Source organism: Cherax quadricarinatus, chromosome 50, assembly GCF_038502225.1.
Source record: "Cherax quadricarinatus isolate ZL_2023a chromosome 50, ASM3850222v1, whole genome shotgun sequence".
Taxonomy (NCBI): domain Eukaryota; kingdom Metazoa; phylum Arthropoda; class Malacostraca; order Decapoda; family Parastacidae; genus Cherax; species Cherax quadricarinatus.
The window spans coordinates 18,813,119-18,831,836 of record NC_091341.1 but is presented as its reverse complement, the minus strand read 5'-3'; the positions used below and the strand labels follow the sequence as shown (position 1 = coordinate 18,831,836).

The window sequence follows — 18,718 nt, the reverse complement described above, 5'->3', positions numbered from 1 at the left end:
CATGGCTTCTTTTAGGTTTTAAAGAACTGTCAGCATGACAGGATTATTTTCAGGCTGTGGTAAATGGCAGATAACTGAAACCGTGGAAACCGGACTCGCAGATACGGCGGTCCTACTGTATATAAAAAATTCCATGTTGCTCCTCAGTATTGTTAAGGAATAATGTTTTTTGTTGCAACCAAGGTACGAGAAGCAGAAATGCTAGTGTCAAAATTAGTCGAAGAAGGAGAAAGACGAGCTACTGAGGCTGACCGTCTTCAACATGAACTCATCCGAGCTCGAATTGCAGAGAAACAGGCAAAGGAAAAGCTAACTGGCTTTATACAAAGCTTTAATGCATCCATTAGTCATTCAGCAGCCAACTCTAATCTCCTTAATGCATCTCTGCTGAATGCTACCCTTTTGAATTCTTCTACCCCCCACTTGCCAACTGCACTCTCCCACAGGTAATCTTGTGTCTTTGTATTTTATCTTAATAAATTTGTTTAATTGGGGCATATTGTACTGAATATAACTGATTATAGTATAATGGTAGTCTATTGAAATAAATTTTTTTCATGAATAAATGAATGGTAATGTGTAATTTTTTTTATAAATCTTGGCTGTATACTGACCAATTTTGGTGGAAGCCAACATTATGTAAGACTTAAGTAGAATAGATACACAAAGGGGTCTTAAGTACTATTCATGATGCTAAATATTTTTTAATAAAGAAATGGGAGATGTATACCAGACAAGAAATAGAGGGAGATAATGAATAAATGAATTTTGAGATATGTTAATAGATAATCACAAAGAACACACCCATGAAAGTCATTAAAGGTTGTCTAATTTTTATATTATTGTATTTGTTTTCACATAGTTTGGTTGTAGGCAGTAGCAATGATGTAGGTATTGGATCTACTGGCGACTTGCCTGATCTGACATTAGGCGGCAGCACAGATGCACTGAGCTCAACATATGTTGGACATGAATTGACATCTTTAGACCTACTGAATGACACAGATGTAGAGCAGCTGAGCCTAGAAATTGAAAAGGAAAGAGGAGAATACTTGGAGAGGTCAAGACATCTACAACAACAACTTAGACACCTAAAATCTGAAATTGAAGTAAGTTGTGTCATGGTATTTGTATTTTGCTTAACCATCTGAGGGTTTCCGACGTACTAGTACGGCTTACGCACCAGGGTTATTGACGTACTAGTATGCCTAAATTCTAGTGCCTTCAAATCTAGCGAGAGAAAGTTGGTAGGCCTACATATGACAGAATGGGTCTGTGGTCAGTGTGCACAGTATAAAAAAAATCCTGCAGCACACAGTGCATAATGAGAAAAAAAAAATTTTGACCATGTTTTTGGTTTAAAACAGCGACTTTGCACTGTATTTTCGTATGGTATTTATGGTTGTGTTCTAGTTTTATGGGTTTTATTTTGTAGAATGGACCACATATTACAGAAATTGAGATGATTTTGATTGGTTTCAAAATGAAAAGTACCTTGAAATTGAGCTCAAAGTAGCAGAGATGTTCAATTTTTGCCAAAGTTCAAAAGTAAACAAATCTTGCCGCGCGTCCAATACACGTTACCTGGCGAGTCTCATGTTCTTTCACAAGTGTGCTGATATTATTTATACCATTTCTACACTAATGCAGTAGTCTGCATAACAATAAATCTTCTATTTCTTGTGAGAATAAAAATTCAAAGTGGAAAGCAAAAGAAATGTAAGAGGGGCCTGGGGAAGTGACTAATGAACAGAGGAAATGGTATTTTAGTGCCAGGAATGTCTGTCTAGTTTATTCTGGACCCTGTTTGGAAATTGGCATCTTTTGAAATTTGTGTGAAATTGGCAAAATTGCTAATTTCTGACCACTTTATTGGATAGTTTAAATCAGTAAATGGGTGGTTTCTTGTACTCATTCGATAGAAAAATGGAGTTCTAGCGAAATAGTTATGATTTTTGTTGACTAGTACACTGTAATTGGCTGAAAATAGGGCTCAAAGTGGGCGAAATCGTCGATGCGTAAACATCGTCGAGACGACAAACTTCGCGCATAATTTTGCAAGTTTTCCATCAAATTTCATACTTTTGGTGTCATTATGATTGGGAAAAGATTCTCTTATCTTTTCATAAGAAAAAAAATATTTTGTTTTTTCCGAAAAATTTTCTATCCTGAGAACAAGTTTAGGAGAGGGCCCCTCGACCCTGAAAGGGTTAAAGGAAAGTTCTTCATAGTTTTAAACCGAGTATAAAATTGACGATTTTATTTCTTCACACACTCAAAACAACCTGTTTGTGTTACTAAGTTGTATTTGTTTTAGATTTTTTACAAGGTTAATTATTCATGCATCATTTACCAAAATATTTTTTCACACTAAGAATCTTACTTAAAATTGCATTTATTTTAATCAGGGGAGGCACTAAACACACACTGTTCATAGTACCTTAGAAAATGAGAAGCATTCAGTTTCAGTTCAAGGAATGTTAGGACAAGTCAAATTCCTTGGATCAAGAGCCCCTGAATCTTAAGGGTGAAAATCTCTTCGTGTTTTATAATCTGATAAATGTAATTGCCTAGAGAAAAATTGGATATCACATTGGAGGGAGGGAGTGTGGAAGAAGTGAATGTTTTAAGATATTTCGGAGTTGACTTGTCAGTGGATGAGTTTATGAAGGATGAGGTTAACCATAGAATTGATGAAGGAAAAAAGGTGAGTGGTGTGTTGAGGTATCTGTGGAGACAAAGAAAGTTATCCATGGAGGCAAAGAAGGGAATGTATGAGAGTTAGTGATACCAACACTCTTATTTGGGTGTAAAGTGTGGGTTGTAAATGCTGCAGCGAGGAGGCGGCTGGAGGCAGTGGAGATGTCATGTCTGAGGGTAATGTGTGATGTAAATATTATGCAGAGAATTCAGAAAAGGTTGGAGGGAGTGGGTAAAGGAGGTTTTGTGGCTGAGGAGCTTGGACTTCCAGCAAGCGTGCGTGAGCGTGAATGGAAACGAATGGTTTTTGGGACCTGACAACCTTTTGGAGTGTGAGCAGGGTAATATTTTGTGAAGGGATTCAGGGACACCAGTTAGCCAGACTTGAGTCCTGGACTTTAAAGAAGGGGTTTGGGATATTGGCAGTTTGGAGGGACGTCTACGCTGTTGTATCTGAGTGCCTCTGCAAAGACATTGATTATGTATAAGTGATGGTAAAAGTGTTGAATGATGAAAGTTTTTTTCCCCACCCTGCCTTGGTGGGAAATGGCCGACATGTTAAAAAAAAAAAAGTCTTCAGAGGACTTGATTTTTTTTCCTTATCTATTATGGTATAAATATTGTATTTATCGGGTAAAGCTAAACCCATAAGGGGTCATACAGCACCTTCAGAAAGAGGAATGCGAGGCAATCAAGCTTGATTTATGTGAAGGGCGAGTCCACAAGGCTAAGAGATATTGATAGGGCCCACGTGGTTAAGAGGGAGTGAAAGTGAAGTGTGTCAAGTTAAGACACAGGGCCAGAATCTGGGAATTGACCCCTGGAACCACAGACAGGTGAGTACAGAGTTGGCAGTCATTTAACCGTTGCTGTAAAATTTGTTTGGTATTTCAGGTGTTAAAAGTGGAAGAAAATCAGACTGTTTTGGATGCCGTGTATCATGAGCAACTGCGGTCAGGAGAGACAAAATACTCCACCTTGCGTCGCACACGCTCTGGTACCACAAGAACCAGAGTTGCATTCTTTGAGGAACTTTGAGGTTTGCTTTCCCTGTACTTTACAGAATATTGCTACTTTGGGTAAAAGTGGCAGAAATTGTACAAAAGAAGATTGGAACAAAATTGGAAAGTTTTATTGTTTGTAATTTTGTTGAGTTACTGTAACTTGAATACCAAGTATCATGCCAATTCAATATACAGTATGTAATTAGCTCTCAAATACCAATTTTCTATAAATACTATTAAGAGACAATTGTTGAATTTCTTACAAGCTTGCAAGTTTATTAGGTTTACTTACAAAAAATTTTAATATAAGATTACATGGATTGGTTGGCCAACTTACCTTGTCACTCATAACAAAAGTGTTTTGCACATTGACTTTTTCCCCACTGATTTATTTCTGTGTTGTACATGTAAATGGTGTATGTGCAACAAAGTTTTATATTTTTTCAGCTTTTTGTACTGGCTCTTCTCTCCCTGAGGTGCACACAGAACCTCCCCTTCCCCTTTCTCTTCTTACTGTTGGTCATGTATTCAGAGTTGCTGCTATCATCCAGAATGCGAAGCTAATTTTAAAAATTCTGTTTTTTCCTCCTTGTCTTGCCCATTTTTGCTCTCGTCTTCTAACTTAGAAAGCAATGCTCTTTCCCTTCACTCATTTTAGAGGCTTTTATATCTTACTTAACTACAAAACTAACTTGGATAATTTCTCAAATGTTTTGAACTTTACAGTTAAATTTCTGGCATTGGGCAGAAATAATTAGTTATACTTGTTTGAAAAGTTTCATCTGTAGAAATACATATACAGAAATAGCTGAGAGTAATTAATATTTGGTGTATACACATCTTGCCTACTGGTGCCAACTTAATTGTCCTATCAAGTTAAGGGTGAACTGATGTTTCCTTTTGAGTTGAGAATTGGATCTGAACCAGTGTAATTCTGTCTATTATCATGATAGCAATGTATATATTTCTCAGGGCAAGTACAAATAGTGATTGGTGTACATGTTGTCCAGGGTAGGTACAGTCTATTTGGTGTACATTTTGCCATATGTGTACCTTCTATCACTCTTAAAGTTATTAGACTGTCCATTTTGAAAATGCCTTAGGAGACTAATTTTAAATCTTGTATATATTTTCCTAGCCTTTTTTTTTTAAGGACCTTGGGGTATACCTGACCATTGCTCACATTTTATGGCATGCTTCGGAGCATAGTTCATCCTACCCAAGATTGCCCTAGTTAATAGCTATAAAAGTTAATGCAGTGTATATTTCTTGGGCTTGTTCACCATACAGTACAGCCTCTCCTCACTTAATGACCGAGTTCTGTTCCTAAGACCATGTCGTTAAACGAATTCGCCGCTAAGTGAGGAGCATACTATAATGTTAGTGAGTTTGCGTCAACCATCTTTGATATTGTTTTAATGTCACCTTTGCAGCATTTATAACATTTCTTGTATATTCTTAAATGTTTATACAGTAGTGTACTGTACATTGAAATAAACAGAATAGAGGAAATCAGCTTTAATATACATTATTTAGGTATGAATACTGGTCAGAGAGCCTGTCATAAGTCCGAGGCATCAGTAAATGAGTACGTCGCTAAGTGAGGAGAGGCTGTATATGATTTTGCCTTGTATTTTTTCCATGCAAGTGGGTGCTTTGCCTTGATTGTTTTTAATTATTTGGTCGCAAGTCACACAGGTTTAAACTTGCCTCATAGCTGTGATTTGTGTATGTATAGTGGCAAGATTTATTTTTTCTAAATGTTTCTAATTACACTGGAAGCTAGTTTTATCTAGTGGATTTATATAAAATCAACTTAAAAGTGTTTTAGAGAATTTTAATGGAAATTAACTGGATATGTAGTAATTATTCTTGGCATAGGAGGCATAGTTTATTTTTGGTAGCCTCTATGTGTATATACGTATCTGTGCTGAAGATGTATTCTACTTATGTTTTTAATGATGTATTTTCAAAGTGAATGCAAGGGTTTTTAGAATTTGTTCAGTAATCTTTTTTGCTGTCTGATTGTAGTTTACATATACATATATGGAGCCACATGTGCCTTCAGACTGGTTTTAAAACTTACTGTTAGCACAACATTAAAGTGCTGTAACTTCGTTATAATTTATAGTTATATAATGCTTTCCGAATATCAAGTTCATTCAGTGCAGTTATATATAAAAAAGCATTGTGTATATTATATATTCCTTAATATAATTTTAATGTCATGGAAAAAAAATCCATTTTTAGAAAAATTCCTGACAGGAAGTATGTAGGATAATAGATCTTTCCTTATAGGAAAAGATGCATCATTGTTCTGAATCAGTATTTTAGACTATATTTGTATGTATATGCATACAGTAGTGCTTGCTGCATAGCATAAAAATATTTTATAAAATTGAAGTATCCATAATAATCTTTTGAGTTGTTGTGATTAATGGTATACCATAAGAATGTGTTTTCTTTATTCTCATGAGAAAAAAAGGAACAGTGCAGTTTTTTAAATAAGCAAGGCAAAATAGAGTATTTATTGTTTTGTAATGACAACAGTGTTGCACGAAATATGAATTTCTGTTATTGAATGTATAATGTTTAAGAGATGTAAATGTTAAGAGGTTTTTCCTCTTTAATACAGCTTTGTGTAATGTTCCTCATCACGCAAACCATATTACTTAATTGCATGTTTGCTAGTTTATGTAGCACTAAGATTATAAAAGCACAGCTATGTATACATCACACTTGTATGTTTTTTTTTATAGTTGGTTTGGATACATTTGTGCCAAAGAACTTGGACTAGTTATAGCTATTTTTTATGAGTCATATACGAGTACTGGCAATTTCTCAACACTTTTTTGTTGAAAGTGTAGGATAATCCATTCTGTGAGGAGATGACGACAAGGCCATATTAATGCTATCTTATGTATCGAATGACTAGGTCTTGTGGTGCAATGCCATGAATGGTACTTTACATTGATTCAAAGAAAACTTTACTCTTCCCAGATGCCAAAGTATAGGATGCTGCTTGTATTGTCTCAAAACTGTGTTTTATATATCCCTGCATTATTTTAGTTATACTGTAATAGGTTACTGCCTGCTTAACAAATTTAGCTAGAGGTGAAGATTTATTAGATTTCATAAATTATAAATCCAGCAACTAATATGTACTGAATAGCAAAAAAAAAAATTTAAAAACTATCTCAGTCTTTAGTATGTCTATTAAGTGCTGTGCAGCAGGAAAGAATGTGCCACCACGGCCAAAATCCAGGTTAGTGAACTAATCTATTCCTTAATGCTTTTTCTGTGGGTATGTGTAAATATTCTTTTTTTTTTTTTTTGACCTTTAAGTTAGGGTCAGTGCCCCATAACAAAGTATGGTAACTTAAGCTTCATAGCTCCGATCTTCCCAGCACCTGCATTTTTCTCCACTGTGTGTACTTGGAGTATATTTTCTGCTGCACAGTGTCTTATATCTAGTGAAAAATAAAGAACATGTGAAGTAAATTTCAGTAATAAGCAAGGGCTTCACCTGGGTTACATAAGGATGAAAGTTTGTGGAAGGATTACAGTTTTTGTCATACTTTTACCACATGGCAGCTTGTAAAGCTATGATTACTCGAACTTATTTTCACACAAAATTTCAGTCTTGTAGGAGTTTAACAAAAGCACATTACTGAAACAATCACCTGCTATATATATATAGTTGGTATGATCTTTATTCTCCATGGGGAAGTGGAACAGAATTCTTCCTCCCTAAGCCATGCGTGTCGTAAGAGGCGGGAGCAAGGGGCTAGTAACCCTTTCTCCTGTATACATTACTAGAGTTAAAAAGAGAAATTTTTCTTTTTCTTTTTGGGCCACCCTGCTTCAGTGGGATATGGCCAATTTGTTGTTAGAAAGAAAGATGTTCTTTATAGTTGGTATGCTTCAGGGAGACAGAGTTGCTATGGTCTACTGAGCTTGTCTAGTAGACGAACAAGGCTAAGAGTAAACAGTTTGAAGGGAGTGAATGCTTGACATCGTTCTGGGTGGTCATGACACATGGAGACAAAACTAACCACTGCCCAGTGCATTTACCATGCACATTGACCCATATACTCGTTTTCACTTGTCTGGAAGTTGAGCCTTCCTGTGGTACTGTGGGCCTCGGGTAAGCAGCACCCTTCTTTGGTGGGGGGGGGATATAGAGGTCAGATAGGAGATTGTGCTGGCCCTGCATTGCTGTCTGGTGAGGCAGTATATTTGGTTAGAGCTAAGCCTTCTGATTATTATTATTATTATATCTAAGCCTTCTGAGTCTTTCTAGTTCCTTAAGATTCCGCTTTTTGCTTTCTTCCCTACTTCAGTACACCCCATTTGTATGCCATTATGTTGCTCTTGAAGTTTCTGTGACTTCCTTCCCACTTTTCATTGGATGTCCAGGATCCTCCACGCTTTCTGTGATGAATGTGTTCATACAAAGGTCCTTACAGTCTATTACTTTCAGCAGTCAACCTTGTTCAACTTCTAGTCCCCTTAAAGGAGGTTCCTTGATGTCTGTGAAGGGCTCTCGATCCAAGGAGTTAAAATGTCTTCCCCCGTCCTTGTATCAAACCTGAATGCTTATTCCCCAGGTGCTGTATGATTCTAGCAGTTAAATAGTTCTCCCTAAATATAATATTAGAGTACAATCTCTGCACTCCCCACGTTGCTATTTCTTTCCCCTTCAGAAAAAGAAACAATAGAAGCCATCACAGCTTACATAAATGATACCCACTGCTCTGTAGATTCAGATGCCTCCACAAACTGATTATATGTAATAAACAGAAAATAGCATTTAAGTTTTCCCCACCCTGACGTGACTAATAAACTTCACATTTTCAAGCCTGTTGTAATAGTCTATTCCATGTACTTCTTACTCATCTTATCCCTCAAATCCTGCCTCCTTCCAGGTTGTTAATCCAGTTTTGCAGTTTCAGTCTGTCTTTGGTGATCTCTCACCTGCTACCACCAGACTCTTATCTATATTGATCATTCACCCACATAACTTTTACTATACCTTTTTTTTGTTTAAGGTGTTCATTTTACAATGAAATGTTAGGGAACATAGGAAACCTTTGAGAGCTCCAGCTGCTGATCTCCTAGCTTTCTCCTGCATTCGTCTCCAAGAAATTAAGTTAAGCCAGATTATTAGCTAGCCTAACTCCAGCTACATTGCCTTACATTCTGTTCATCCAAACTTTGATGTCTCCTGCAGTGTAAGTGCACTTCATGTGTGCACTGTGTTCCATATACCAGACTGTTTATCCAAACTCCATGCCATTATGCCACAACCCATTGTTTTAAGTGGTACACAATCTGCTCTTCGTATCTTTCTCCTTCATTTCTTATCTTTTGATGCCCTGCAGTCCCTAGCTTCAACCTTGCCTGAACCAATAACCTTTAGTTGATTTGTAATTGCCATCATTTTCATTGAGACGAGTCCCATTGTGTCTCATGGTAATTTATTGGCATCTTTTCTTAAGACTTTATCTTTGTCCTAATACAGTGACCCCTCAGATTTGTACTCCTTTATGTATTGATATCTCTCTTCAGGAGCACCAGATTTTGATTGGACAGTGGTAAGTGATTACAATAGCAACCAATTTCCTATCATTCTTGCTTCCCATTCCTATACCTATCTTGCCCTCATTCCTGGTGGTAATTGAACATGCAAATTGGACTAACTTTTTTAAAAACGTTACAATTCTCTACTTTTCCCACTACATATGCCTCCTCCATTGAAGAGTTATTACATTTATTTGTAATGTTTCTTTCAGTATGCATTTTCATAAATGCATACCCAGGTCACCAGATTATACTAGGACCATTTGACTAGTGTGCCACAAAGTCACAAATGAGCAAGAGCCCATGCCTGATTTGTCATATGAGCAGACAAATGTGGTTAACATGCTATTATTGATATTGAAAGCAAATTAAGCATTAAACCCATAAGGGTCATACAGCACTGCAAAATCTTAGTTTTTTTTTTTTTTTTTTTTTTTCAACAAGTCGGTCGTCTCCCACCGAGGCAGGGTGACCCAAAAAAAAGAAAGAAAATACCCAAAAAGAAAATACTTTCATCATCATTCAACACTTTCACCACACTCACACATTATCACTGCTTTTGCAGAGGTGCTCAGAATATAACAGCTTAGAAGCATATACGTATAGAGATACACAACATATCCCTCCAAACTGCCAATATCCCAAACCCCTCCTTTAAAGTGCAGGCATTGTACTTCCCATTTCCAGGACTCAAGTCCGACTATATGAAAATAACCGGTTTCCCTGAATCCCTTCACTAAATATTACCCTGCTCACACTCCAACAGATCGTCAGGTCCCAAGTATCATTCGTCTCCATTCACTCCTATCTAACACGCTCATGCACGCTTGCTGGAAGTCCAAGCCCCTCACCCACAAAACCTCCTTTACCCCCTCTTTCCAACCCTTTCGAGGACGACCCCTACCCCTCTTTCCTTCCCCTATAGATTTATATGCTTTCCATGTCATTCTACTTTGATCCATTCTCTCTAAATGACCAAACCACCTCAACAACCCCTCTTCTGCCCTCTGACTAATGCTTTTATTAACTCCACACCTTCTCCTAATTTCCACACTCCGAATTTTCTGCATAATATTTACACCACACATTGCCCTTAGACAGGACATCTCCACTGCCTCCAACCGTCTCCTCGCTGCTGCATTTACCACCCAAGCTTCACATCCATATAAGAGTGTTGGTACTACTATACTTTCATACATTCCCTTCTTTGCCTCCATAGATAACGTTTTTTGACTCCACATATACCTCAACGCACCACTCACCTTTTTTCCCTCATCAATTCTATGATTAACCTCATCCTTCATAAATCCATCCGCCGACACGTCAACTCCCAAGTATCTGAAAACATTCACTTCTTCCATACTCCTCCTCCCCAATTTGATATCCAATTTTTCTTTATCTAAATCATTTGATACCCTCATCACCTTACTCTTTTCTATGTTCACTTTCAACTTTCTACCTTTACACACATTCTCAAACTCATCCACTAACCTTTGCAATTTTTCTTTAGAATCTCCCATAAGCACAGTATCATCAGCAAAAAGTAACTGTGTCAATTCCCATTTTGAATTTGATTCCCCATAATTTAATCCCACCCCTCTCCCGAACACCCTAGCATTTACTTCTTTTACAACCCCATCTATAAATATATTAAACAACCATGGTGACATTACACATCCCTGTCTAAGACCTACTTTTACCGGGAAGTATTCTCCCTCTTTTCTACACACCCTAACCTGAGCCTCACTATCCTCATAAAAGCTCTTTACAGCATTTAGTAACTTACCACCTATTCCATATACTTGCAACATCTGCCACATTGCTCCTCTATCCACTCTATCATATGCCTTTTCTAAATCCATAAATGCAATAAAAACTTCCCTACCTTTATCTAAATACTGTTCACATATATGCTTCAATGTAAACACTTGATCTACACATCCCCTACCCACTCTGAAACCTCCTTGTTCGTCCGCAATTCTACATTCTGTCTTACCTCTAATTCTTTCAATTATAACCCTACCGTATACTTTTCCTGGTATACTCAGTAAACTTATTCCTCTATAATTTTTACAATCTCTTTTGTCCCCTTTCCCTTTATATAAAGGGACTATACATGCTCTCCGCCAATCCCTAGGTACCTTCCCCTCTTTCATACATTTATTAAACAAAAGTACCAACCACTCCAACACTATATCCCCCCCTGCTTTTAACATTTCTGTCATGATCCCATCAGTTCCAGCTGCTTTACCCCCTTTCATTCTACGTAATGCCTCACGTACCTCCACCACACTTACAGTCTGCTCTTCTTCACTCCTAAAAGATGGTATACCTCCCTGGCCAGTGCATGAAATTACCGCCTCCCTTTCTTCCTTAACATTTAAAAGTTCCTCAAAATATTCTCGCCATCTACCTAATACCTCCCTCTCCCCATCTACTAACTCCCCTACTCTGTTTTTAACTCACAAATCCATACTTTCCCTAGGCTTTCTTAACTTGTTTAACTCACTCCAAAATTTTTTCTTATTTTCATTAAAATTTCTTGACAGTGCCTCTCCCACTCTTTCATCTGCTCTCCTTTTGCACTCTCTCACCACTCTCTTCACCTTTCTTTTACTCTCCATATACTCTGCTCTTCTTATAACACTTCTGCTTTGTAAAAACCTCTCGTAAGCTACCTTTTTCTCTTTTATCACACCCTTTACTTCATCATTCCACCAATCACTCTTCTTTCCTCCTGCCCCCACCCTCCTATAACCACAAACTTCTGCCCCACATTCTAATACTGCATTTTTAAAACTATTCCAACCCTCTTCAACCCCCCCACTACTCATCTTTGCACTAGCCCACCTTTCTGCCAATAGTCGCTTATATCTCGCCCGAACTTCCTCCTCCCTTAGTTTATACACTTTCACCTCCCTCTTACTTGTTGTTGCCACCTTCCTCTTTTCCCATCTACCTCTTACTCTAACTGTAGCTACAACTAAATAATGATCCGATATATCAGTTGCCCCTCTATAAACATGTACATCCTGGAGCCTACCCATCAACCTTTTATCCACCAATACATAATCTAACAAACTACTTTCATTACGTGCTACATCATACATCTTAGTGTTATATACTTTAAATACTATTATTTTCATTGTAGAATGATTTTTTTTTTAAATTAGCATATAAATATTTACTTGAATATGCTCTGTTCCTCAACATTGTTATATGGAATCAGAATCCCTATGAGTTTAGTGCTTTGCCATGAAACAAAAAAATATATACTATATATGGAATTAGCAGATGCAGTTGAAGTCACAAAAGGACATCACATCCTGACTTTGCCAGAATCTCTTTGATAATCTATGGCTTAAGGCTTTCACCTCTTGAATAGAGAAATTGTATGATGTTCTATTTGCAGCTGTTAACTTATTACAGTTGGGCCTGGTTTGCATGTTCTCATGCTTTACCATTTACATCAGCATTAAACCTGTTAATATCCCCTCCAACTTTGTTTGGCCTGTTGGAATGCATAGACTATTCATCCAACTGGGCTACATCATACAACTTCAGGTTCTCGGTATCCTAAATGAACTATATTCACTTGGCACCCTATCATTCCCAGTTTTCCACTTCCTGTATATGGTTTTCCTATCCTGGTCTGCCAAACTTAAATTTCTTTGTCTCCACTGTGATTTAGCAGGTCATGATAATTACATGGCTACATGTCTTAGACTGAATTTACTTAAAATTTTGTCATGTTTTATCTGGGAGAAGGGGTAAGGGCAATAGGTTAGTTCATCTTCATATGCCTAGCTATTTTTTCAAAGCTCAGTGTCTATCATCAATGATTGTTTTTGTGTGTGCCTTTCACTGGTTCCCATTTGAAAGCCTACATTTACTGTTCATTACTACTGTCAAGATACTGTCACTTTCTTGTCCGCATTTATGATCCTACACCCTATAGAATAATCCCTGGCAATAGTCCAGTTGATACTTTCAATTTTTGCCCTGTATTACATCCATTTTATCTCTGTATAGCCCTTGTGGTTTAGCGCTTCTTTTTGATAATAATAATAATAAAATCTGTCTTCAGACTAATTGCTTCCTCCAGTCTGACACCTTTTTCTGTTCACCCTGTTAATCCTTCTCCATCCTACTTTTGAAGGCACAGATACTTTGAATGCTCCTTCCTTCCCTTTCCCAAGCCTTTTATCTCTACTATGGACATGCTGTCGCTCTTCCTTTAGCATTTTCACTTGCATGCTACTGCTGCATTCACTGATGGCTCTAAATCCTGATAGTGTAGGATACACAGCAGGTTTTTTAGATAGTGTGATACTGGATACAGCTAGTTTTTATAGCAGTTATATGTACTTCTTACAGCATCATCCACATTACAACACAAAGTAGAAAAGTAACAATCTCTTTGGAGCTTTGATTTGTGGTATCCCATTGTCCTTTATTTCCTTTCAACACGCTGGCCGTCTCCCACTGAATCGGGGCTAGAGAGAGACACCTTGTTTGTTGCAGTTACACACATACTTTTAGTTAAATTTTGAGAATATAATATAAAATTGTTCTTTACAATTATTATAATCAAAACCAAGCGTTAAACCCACAAGGGTCATACAGTGAGTCCTTTATACATATTAGGCTGGCTGTAGTGCCTGTTCAGACATAGTCAGTTATTGATCAAACCACGGTCAAGTCTACTTTTCATTGCTGTTTCATTTGAAAAACTGTTTGAGCAACTAGATGTTGACCATATGAATTATTATAATTTACTTATTATAATAAAAACCAAGCACTGAACCCATAGTCATATAGCCTGACCATATGAAGCTAGATATTATCAGAGAAACACCCCTTTGTGAAATTTGCCAAACACCTTTTGAGTGTACCATTTTTCATAGACCTTATGTAATTCCTTTCTGGTCTCTTTCCGAAAGCCTTACCTTCAACTTAACACGCATTGACAACTAGACTAAAACTGACTTACGACAACTTTGACTTTCCTTGTTAGCTTGCAAGTTCACCCTTCATACTGCTCTCAGCAGTATGAAGTATTCCTAAAGATACTCCTATGAAACTATGTAAGCCTTTACTACAAAGTTTCACTAGAGGAGAGTTTTTTAAATTCATACAGGAAGCATGTCAGTTGCTCCTTATATAGGCCATCCTGTTGGGTTAGGTGTAGAGATGAGGACCTGGGTGATGTGGCTTACTCCTGTGCAGTAAGGACTGGCAACAGCTAAAAATATGGGAAATATGAGAAGTCTTTTTGGGGGTTTGCTGTATAGTATCATAGGTTTTATTGAAGGTTACACTCTTGTACTTCTGATCCCATCATCATGTGTGTTAGGTTCTGTCCAGGCTGTAAGATGTGTGTTCTTGTTACGATACGCTGCCCACACATTTACGTTCTAGGAATCTTGTTAAAATCATAGCATAGGCTGTCTCTGTAAAATTTGCTGCCCCTTGAACAATGAATGGTGTAGATTCCAGCCATGTTATTAGAGGTACTGTATTGTGGATACAGTATCCTATGATATTTTTAGTGGTTTGGTAAAATACCACTGCCATATGGAGGATGAATGCAACTGTAATAGTAGTGTTATCAGTGGGGAAGAATTATGTTTGCTAATCTCATACTTTCGTTGCAGATGATGTGGCACTCCTAGGTATTCATTGCTGCAAATGCTATAAGCTGAGGAAGAACCCCATCAGAACCTCACACTTTTTCTGCCATGGTGAGAAAAATGGATAAGGTCATCCTCATTGATGGATTTCCTGTAGACCTCAAGTTTGAAATGTTGCTGTCTTTGAGTAGTAGAACATTGAAGGGGGTAATAAAAAAATAGATAACTCTATAGAGGGTTCTAAACTGGCGAGTCGTTCCTAAGGTCTTCAAGCTTCTGACATTTATGGGCTACAACAGTGCTGTATGATCCTTTCAGGTATAGCATTTAACTTTTTTATAATAGACCACAAGGATGCCATCAACATGTTGCAGCCAGGTGACATGGGAAAAGGGGAGAGGATCATGTTGACAAAATGCTATACTTCACATGCTTCATATAGAGGCTAGCTAGTACCACACACACAAGCAACCCATGGTTGTTAATTTTTTCCTAAAGCTGTTGTCAAAATAAAAAACAGCAATTAAATTTAACAGAGTTCAGCATAAATGATGGAATTACTGCTTCCATTCCACAATTCTATGTATGATGTGATGATCCTGTGTAGTATGGCAGTGGCCTGGTTGGCAAGAACCCATGTGAATAGCAAGGTAACGTCTAGACTAACATTTCTGGTACTGAGGCTTTGTATCCTGTTAAAGGTGCACTGCTGATGCCTAACCATCATATTTCAAAATTAGGCACCATCAGCAGTTCATACTTCCATCATTTAGAACTCAACATAAAAAGCATCAGCATCTGAAATATGAAACTTTCTAGTCAGGATGTCACCTCCCTTTTCATAGGTGCACTGACCAATGCATCACCTTAGTACAGTGTCATCACATCAGACAAGGAATTACTACTACCATCCTGTGACTTTCGTCTTATTGAATTCTGTTAAATTAAATTTATTTCAATCTCTATATGGGGCATCTTGCCAAAAAATCCCCCTCGAATGCCAGCTGGTTACAAGATATTTGATATCCTTGTCATGGCTCCTAGACATCTCAGCCTTGGGGATCTGAGAAAGTAAGGGAAGAGTTTCTTCCCTTCCTCTGTTCTACTACTAAAAAGATTTCAACACTTTTAAATTCAAGGTCTGCATGAAACCCAAAGAGAATGATCCTATCTCTTTCTTTTCTTATTGTGACAGAAAAACCAAGTGGGGTGCTGTTTGCTTTCTTCCTCAGACCCTATAGGGTTTGTAGCAATGAAGGCTTACAAGAGTGCTTCTACATCTCAAACCCAGCAAATCTATTAAGTTCCCATGTGTTTTATTGCAGGCATAAGACACACTATACCTTGGAGTCTTCCAAACAACTTGGTTAACAGATGTATAGCTCTTCTCATTGGTAACGTTACTATTACAGTTGCACCCATTCTCCATATAATTAAAATTGAGGTAGCAGTGGTATCCAAAATGATTAAGGACATCACTAGACCTATATCCACAGTACATCTAACATGGCTGGGGTCTACATCATTCCTTGAGCCAAGTACAGTACACAGCCAGCCTAGAACAGGTATGTATACATAACTTATGATCTGGAATAAAGCCCAACTTCTGTTACACAAGGAGGATAGAGTCAAAGCGCACAAAGCCACCTTTATCCAAACCTACAATGTTACAGAGCCAAACACAGTTTGCTAAACCTATCACCCACATTCTCTGAAGGCACCAACCTTCACCCCCACAGCCTATGCAAGTACCAGTTGATATGCTGTCTAACTTTAAAATGCTCTCCTTGAGCAAAACATTGTTATAATAAAGACGTGATGTTTCCTGTGTTTTTTCGTCCACCTGTTAACTTTCTGAAAGAGGCAATAAGCCATTTCTAAATTAATATATAGCTATTATGCAGCCACATTATATGAAGTACCTGAGGCTATTTAATTTGAGACATTCTAAGATTTACAAGAGGATTCTTAGGGTAAGTTGGACTAGCATTTTATATAGTTGATATACAAATACCAGGTAAACAGTGACACCTTAGTAAATTTAATAGGGGCCACTACTAAGATAACATACATTTTGATCTTGCATTTGTGAAAAACAGTTTGAAGTGATCTTTATTGATAATTGCCTAGATTAATCATTGTATTTGTCAGAGAGATCTAGTCAACAAGTGTTAAAGGATATCTGGCATTTTTTTTTTTTTTTTATCATTTATGATACACTTAAAAAATGTGACATTTTAATAAAGCTCTGATTAAAATTTAGCTATTGTATTATTATTATTATTATTATTATAATAAAAAAGAAGCGCTAAGCCACAAGGGCTATACAGCGCTGCACTATATATTGTAATATGCATTTTAATATTGTCACACCTAGAAAAAAAAAATTTTTCTTGACATTTAGAAACATTTCAAAATATTGTATTTTTAAGTATTGTAGGTCACGTATGCAGGTTTTGCTTATCTTTCCTAAACAATTGTGAAATTATCTTGATATATGATAATTTTATCTTTAAAAAAAAAAATGTTCCTCTGATACTCATTAAATACTTAGTAGATGTGTAAGAATTTAATATTGGCAATCAGTTTGAATTGCATGTCATAAGTGAATATAACTAAGTCTTTTGTTTAGTTGAATTTGAGTCACAGCAGTTGTGATGAATGATGATTTCAAGAAGCATGGGGTCACAAGTGTCTATGCAGCAAAAGTTTAGAGGTAGAGGAAACTTGTGCCTTTGTTATTGGTATGGCACTATTGCCAAAGATTTGTTTCATGTGACTTAAGGATGTTGATTTTAGTCAACCAAGATAAATAAATTGCTTAAATTATTTGACATTTATAAATTAAATGTGTAAAAAATCTGTAGTTTCCTTTCACCTGGAGAAAAAAATTATACTATGTTTACATAGTGCAAATGCACATGCTGTAGGTCAGATTATGGTCATAATAGGCTTCATAAGTGAATATCAGAGTAAAGGTCTTAAACTTTTTTTTTATGAACACACCTGCCGTTTTCCACCACGTAAAGGTGACCCAAAAAAGAAACACTTTCGTCATCGTCATTCGCTCCATTGTCTTGGCTGAGGTGTGCCTACACTCCAGTTAAAAAACTACAATATCAACACCCCTCCTTCAAAGTACAGGCACTGTACTTTTCACCTCTGGGACTAAGTCCAGCTTGCTGGTTTCCTTGAATTCCTTCATAATGTTACTTTGCTCACACTCCAACAGAATCTTGAGTCACAGAAACCATTGGTCTCCACTCCTAACTCATTGACACATGCTGGAAAGTCCAAGTCCCTCGCACACGAAACCACCTCTACTCCCTCCAACCTTTTCTAAACCGACCCCTACCCCACCTTCCTTCCACTACAGATTTATATGCTCTCCAAGTCATTCTATTTTGTTACATCCTCAACCCCTCTTCAACCCTCTGCATAATACTTTTAGTAACCCCTACACCTAATTTCCAAACTATGGATTCTCTGCATTATATTCACACTGCACATGGCCCTCAAACACACTATCTCTATTGCCTGTAACATTCACCACCAATGCTTCACACCCATTGATGTTCTTTGTCTCCACAGACTCCTCAGTGCACTGCTCACCTTTTTCTCCAATTCTATGATTCACCTTGTCTTTCATAGACACATCTGCTGAAAAGTCCACTTCCAATTATCTGAATACAGTCACTTCCTCCATACTCCCTCCCTCCAATCTGATATCCAATCTTTCATTACCTAATTTTATCCTCATCTCCTTACTCATTCCTGTGTTCACTTTCAATTTCCTTC

General features: G+C 37.2%; 1 protein-coding gene across 3 annotated transcripts in view; it reads left to right on the top strand.

The window, feature by feature from the left end:
* The window catches only part of Mer (ezrin/radixin/moesin family protein merlin), a 50,833-nt gene extending 34,088 nt beyond the window's left edge, over positions 1-16,745 (top strand). For 2 of the 3 annotated variants that reach the window (XM_070095454.1, XM_070095453.1), the window contains exons 10-12: positions 184-446; positions 863-1,109; positions 3,595-16,745. In XM_070095454.1, the coding sequence (XP_069951555.1) occupies positions 184-446; positions 863-1,109; positions 3,595-3,738 (654 nt within the window). In that variant the 3' untranslated portion in view covers positions 3,739-16,745. The remainder of the gene's footprint in view (positions 1-183; positions 447-862; positions 1,110-3,594) is intronic. The other variant, XM_070095452.1, reaches the window with a different exon arrangement.
* The last annotated feature ends 1,973 nt before the right edge of the window (positions 16,746-18,718 follow it).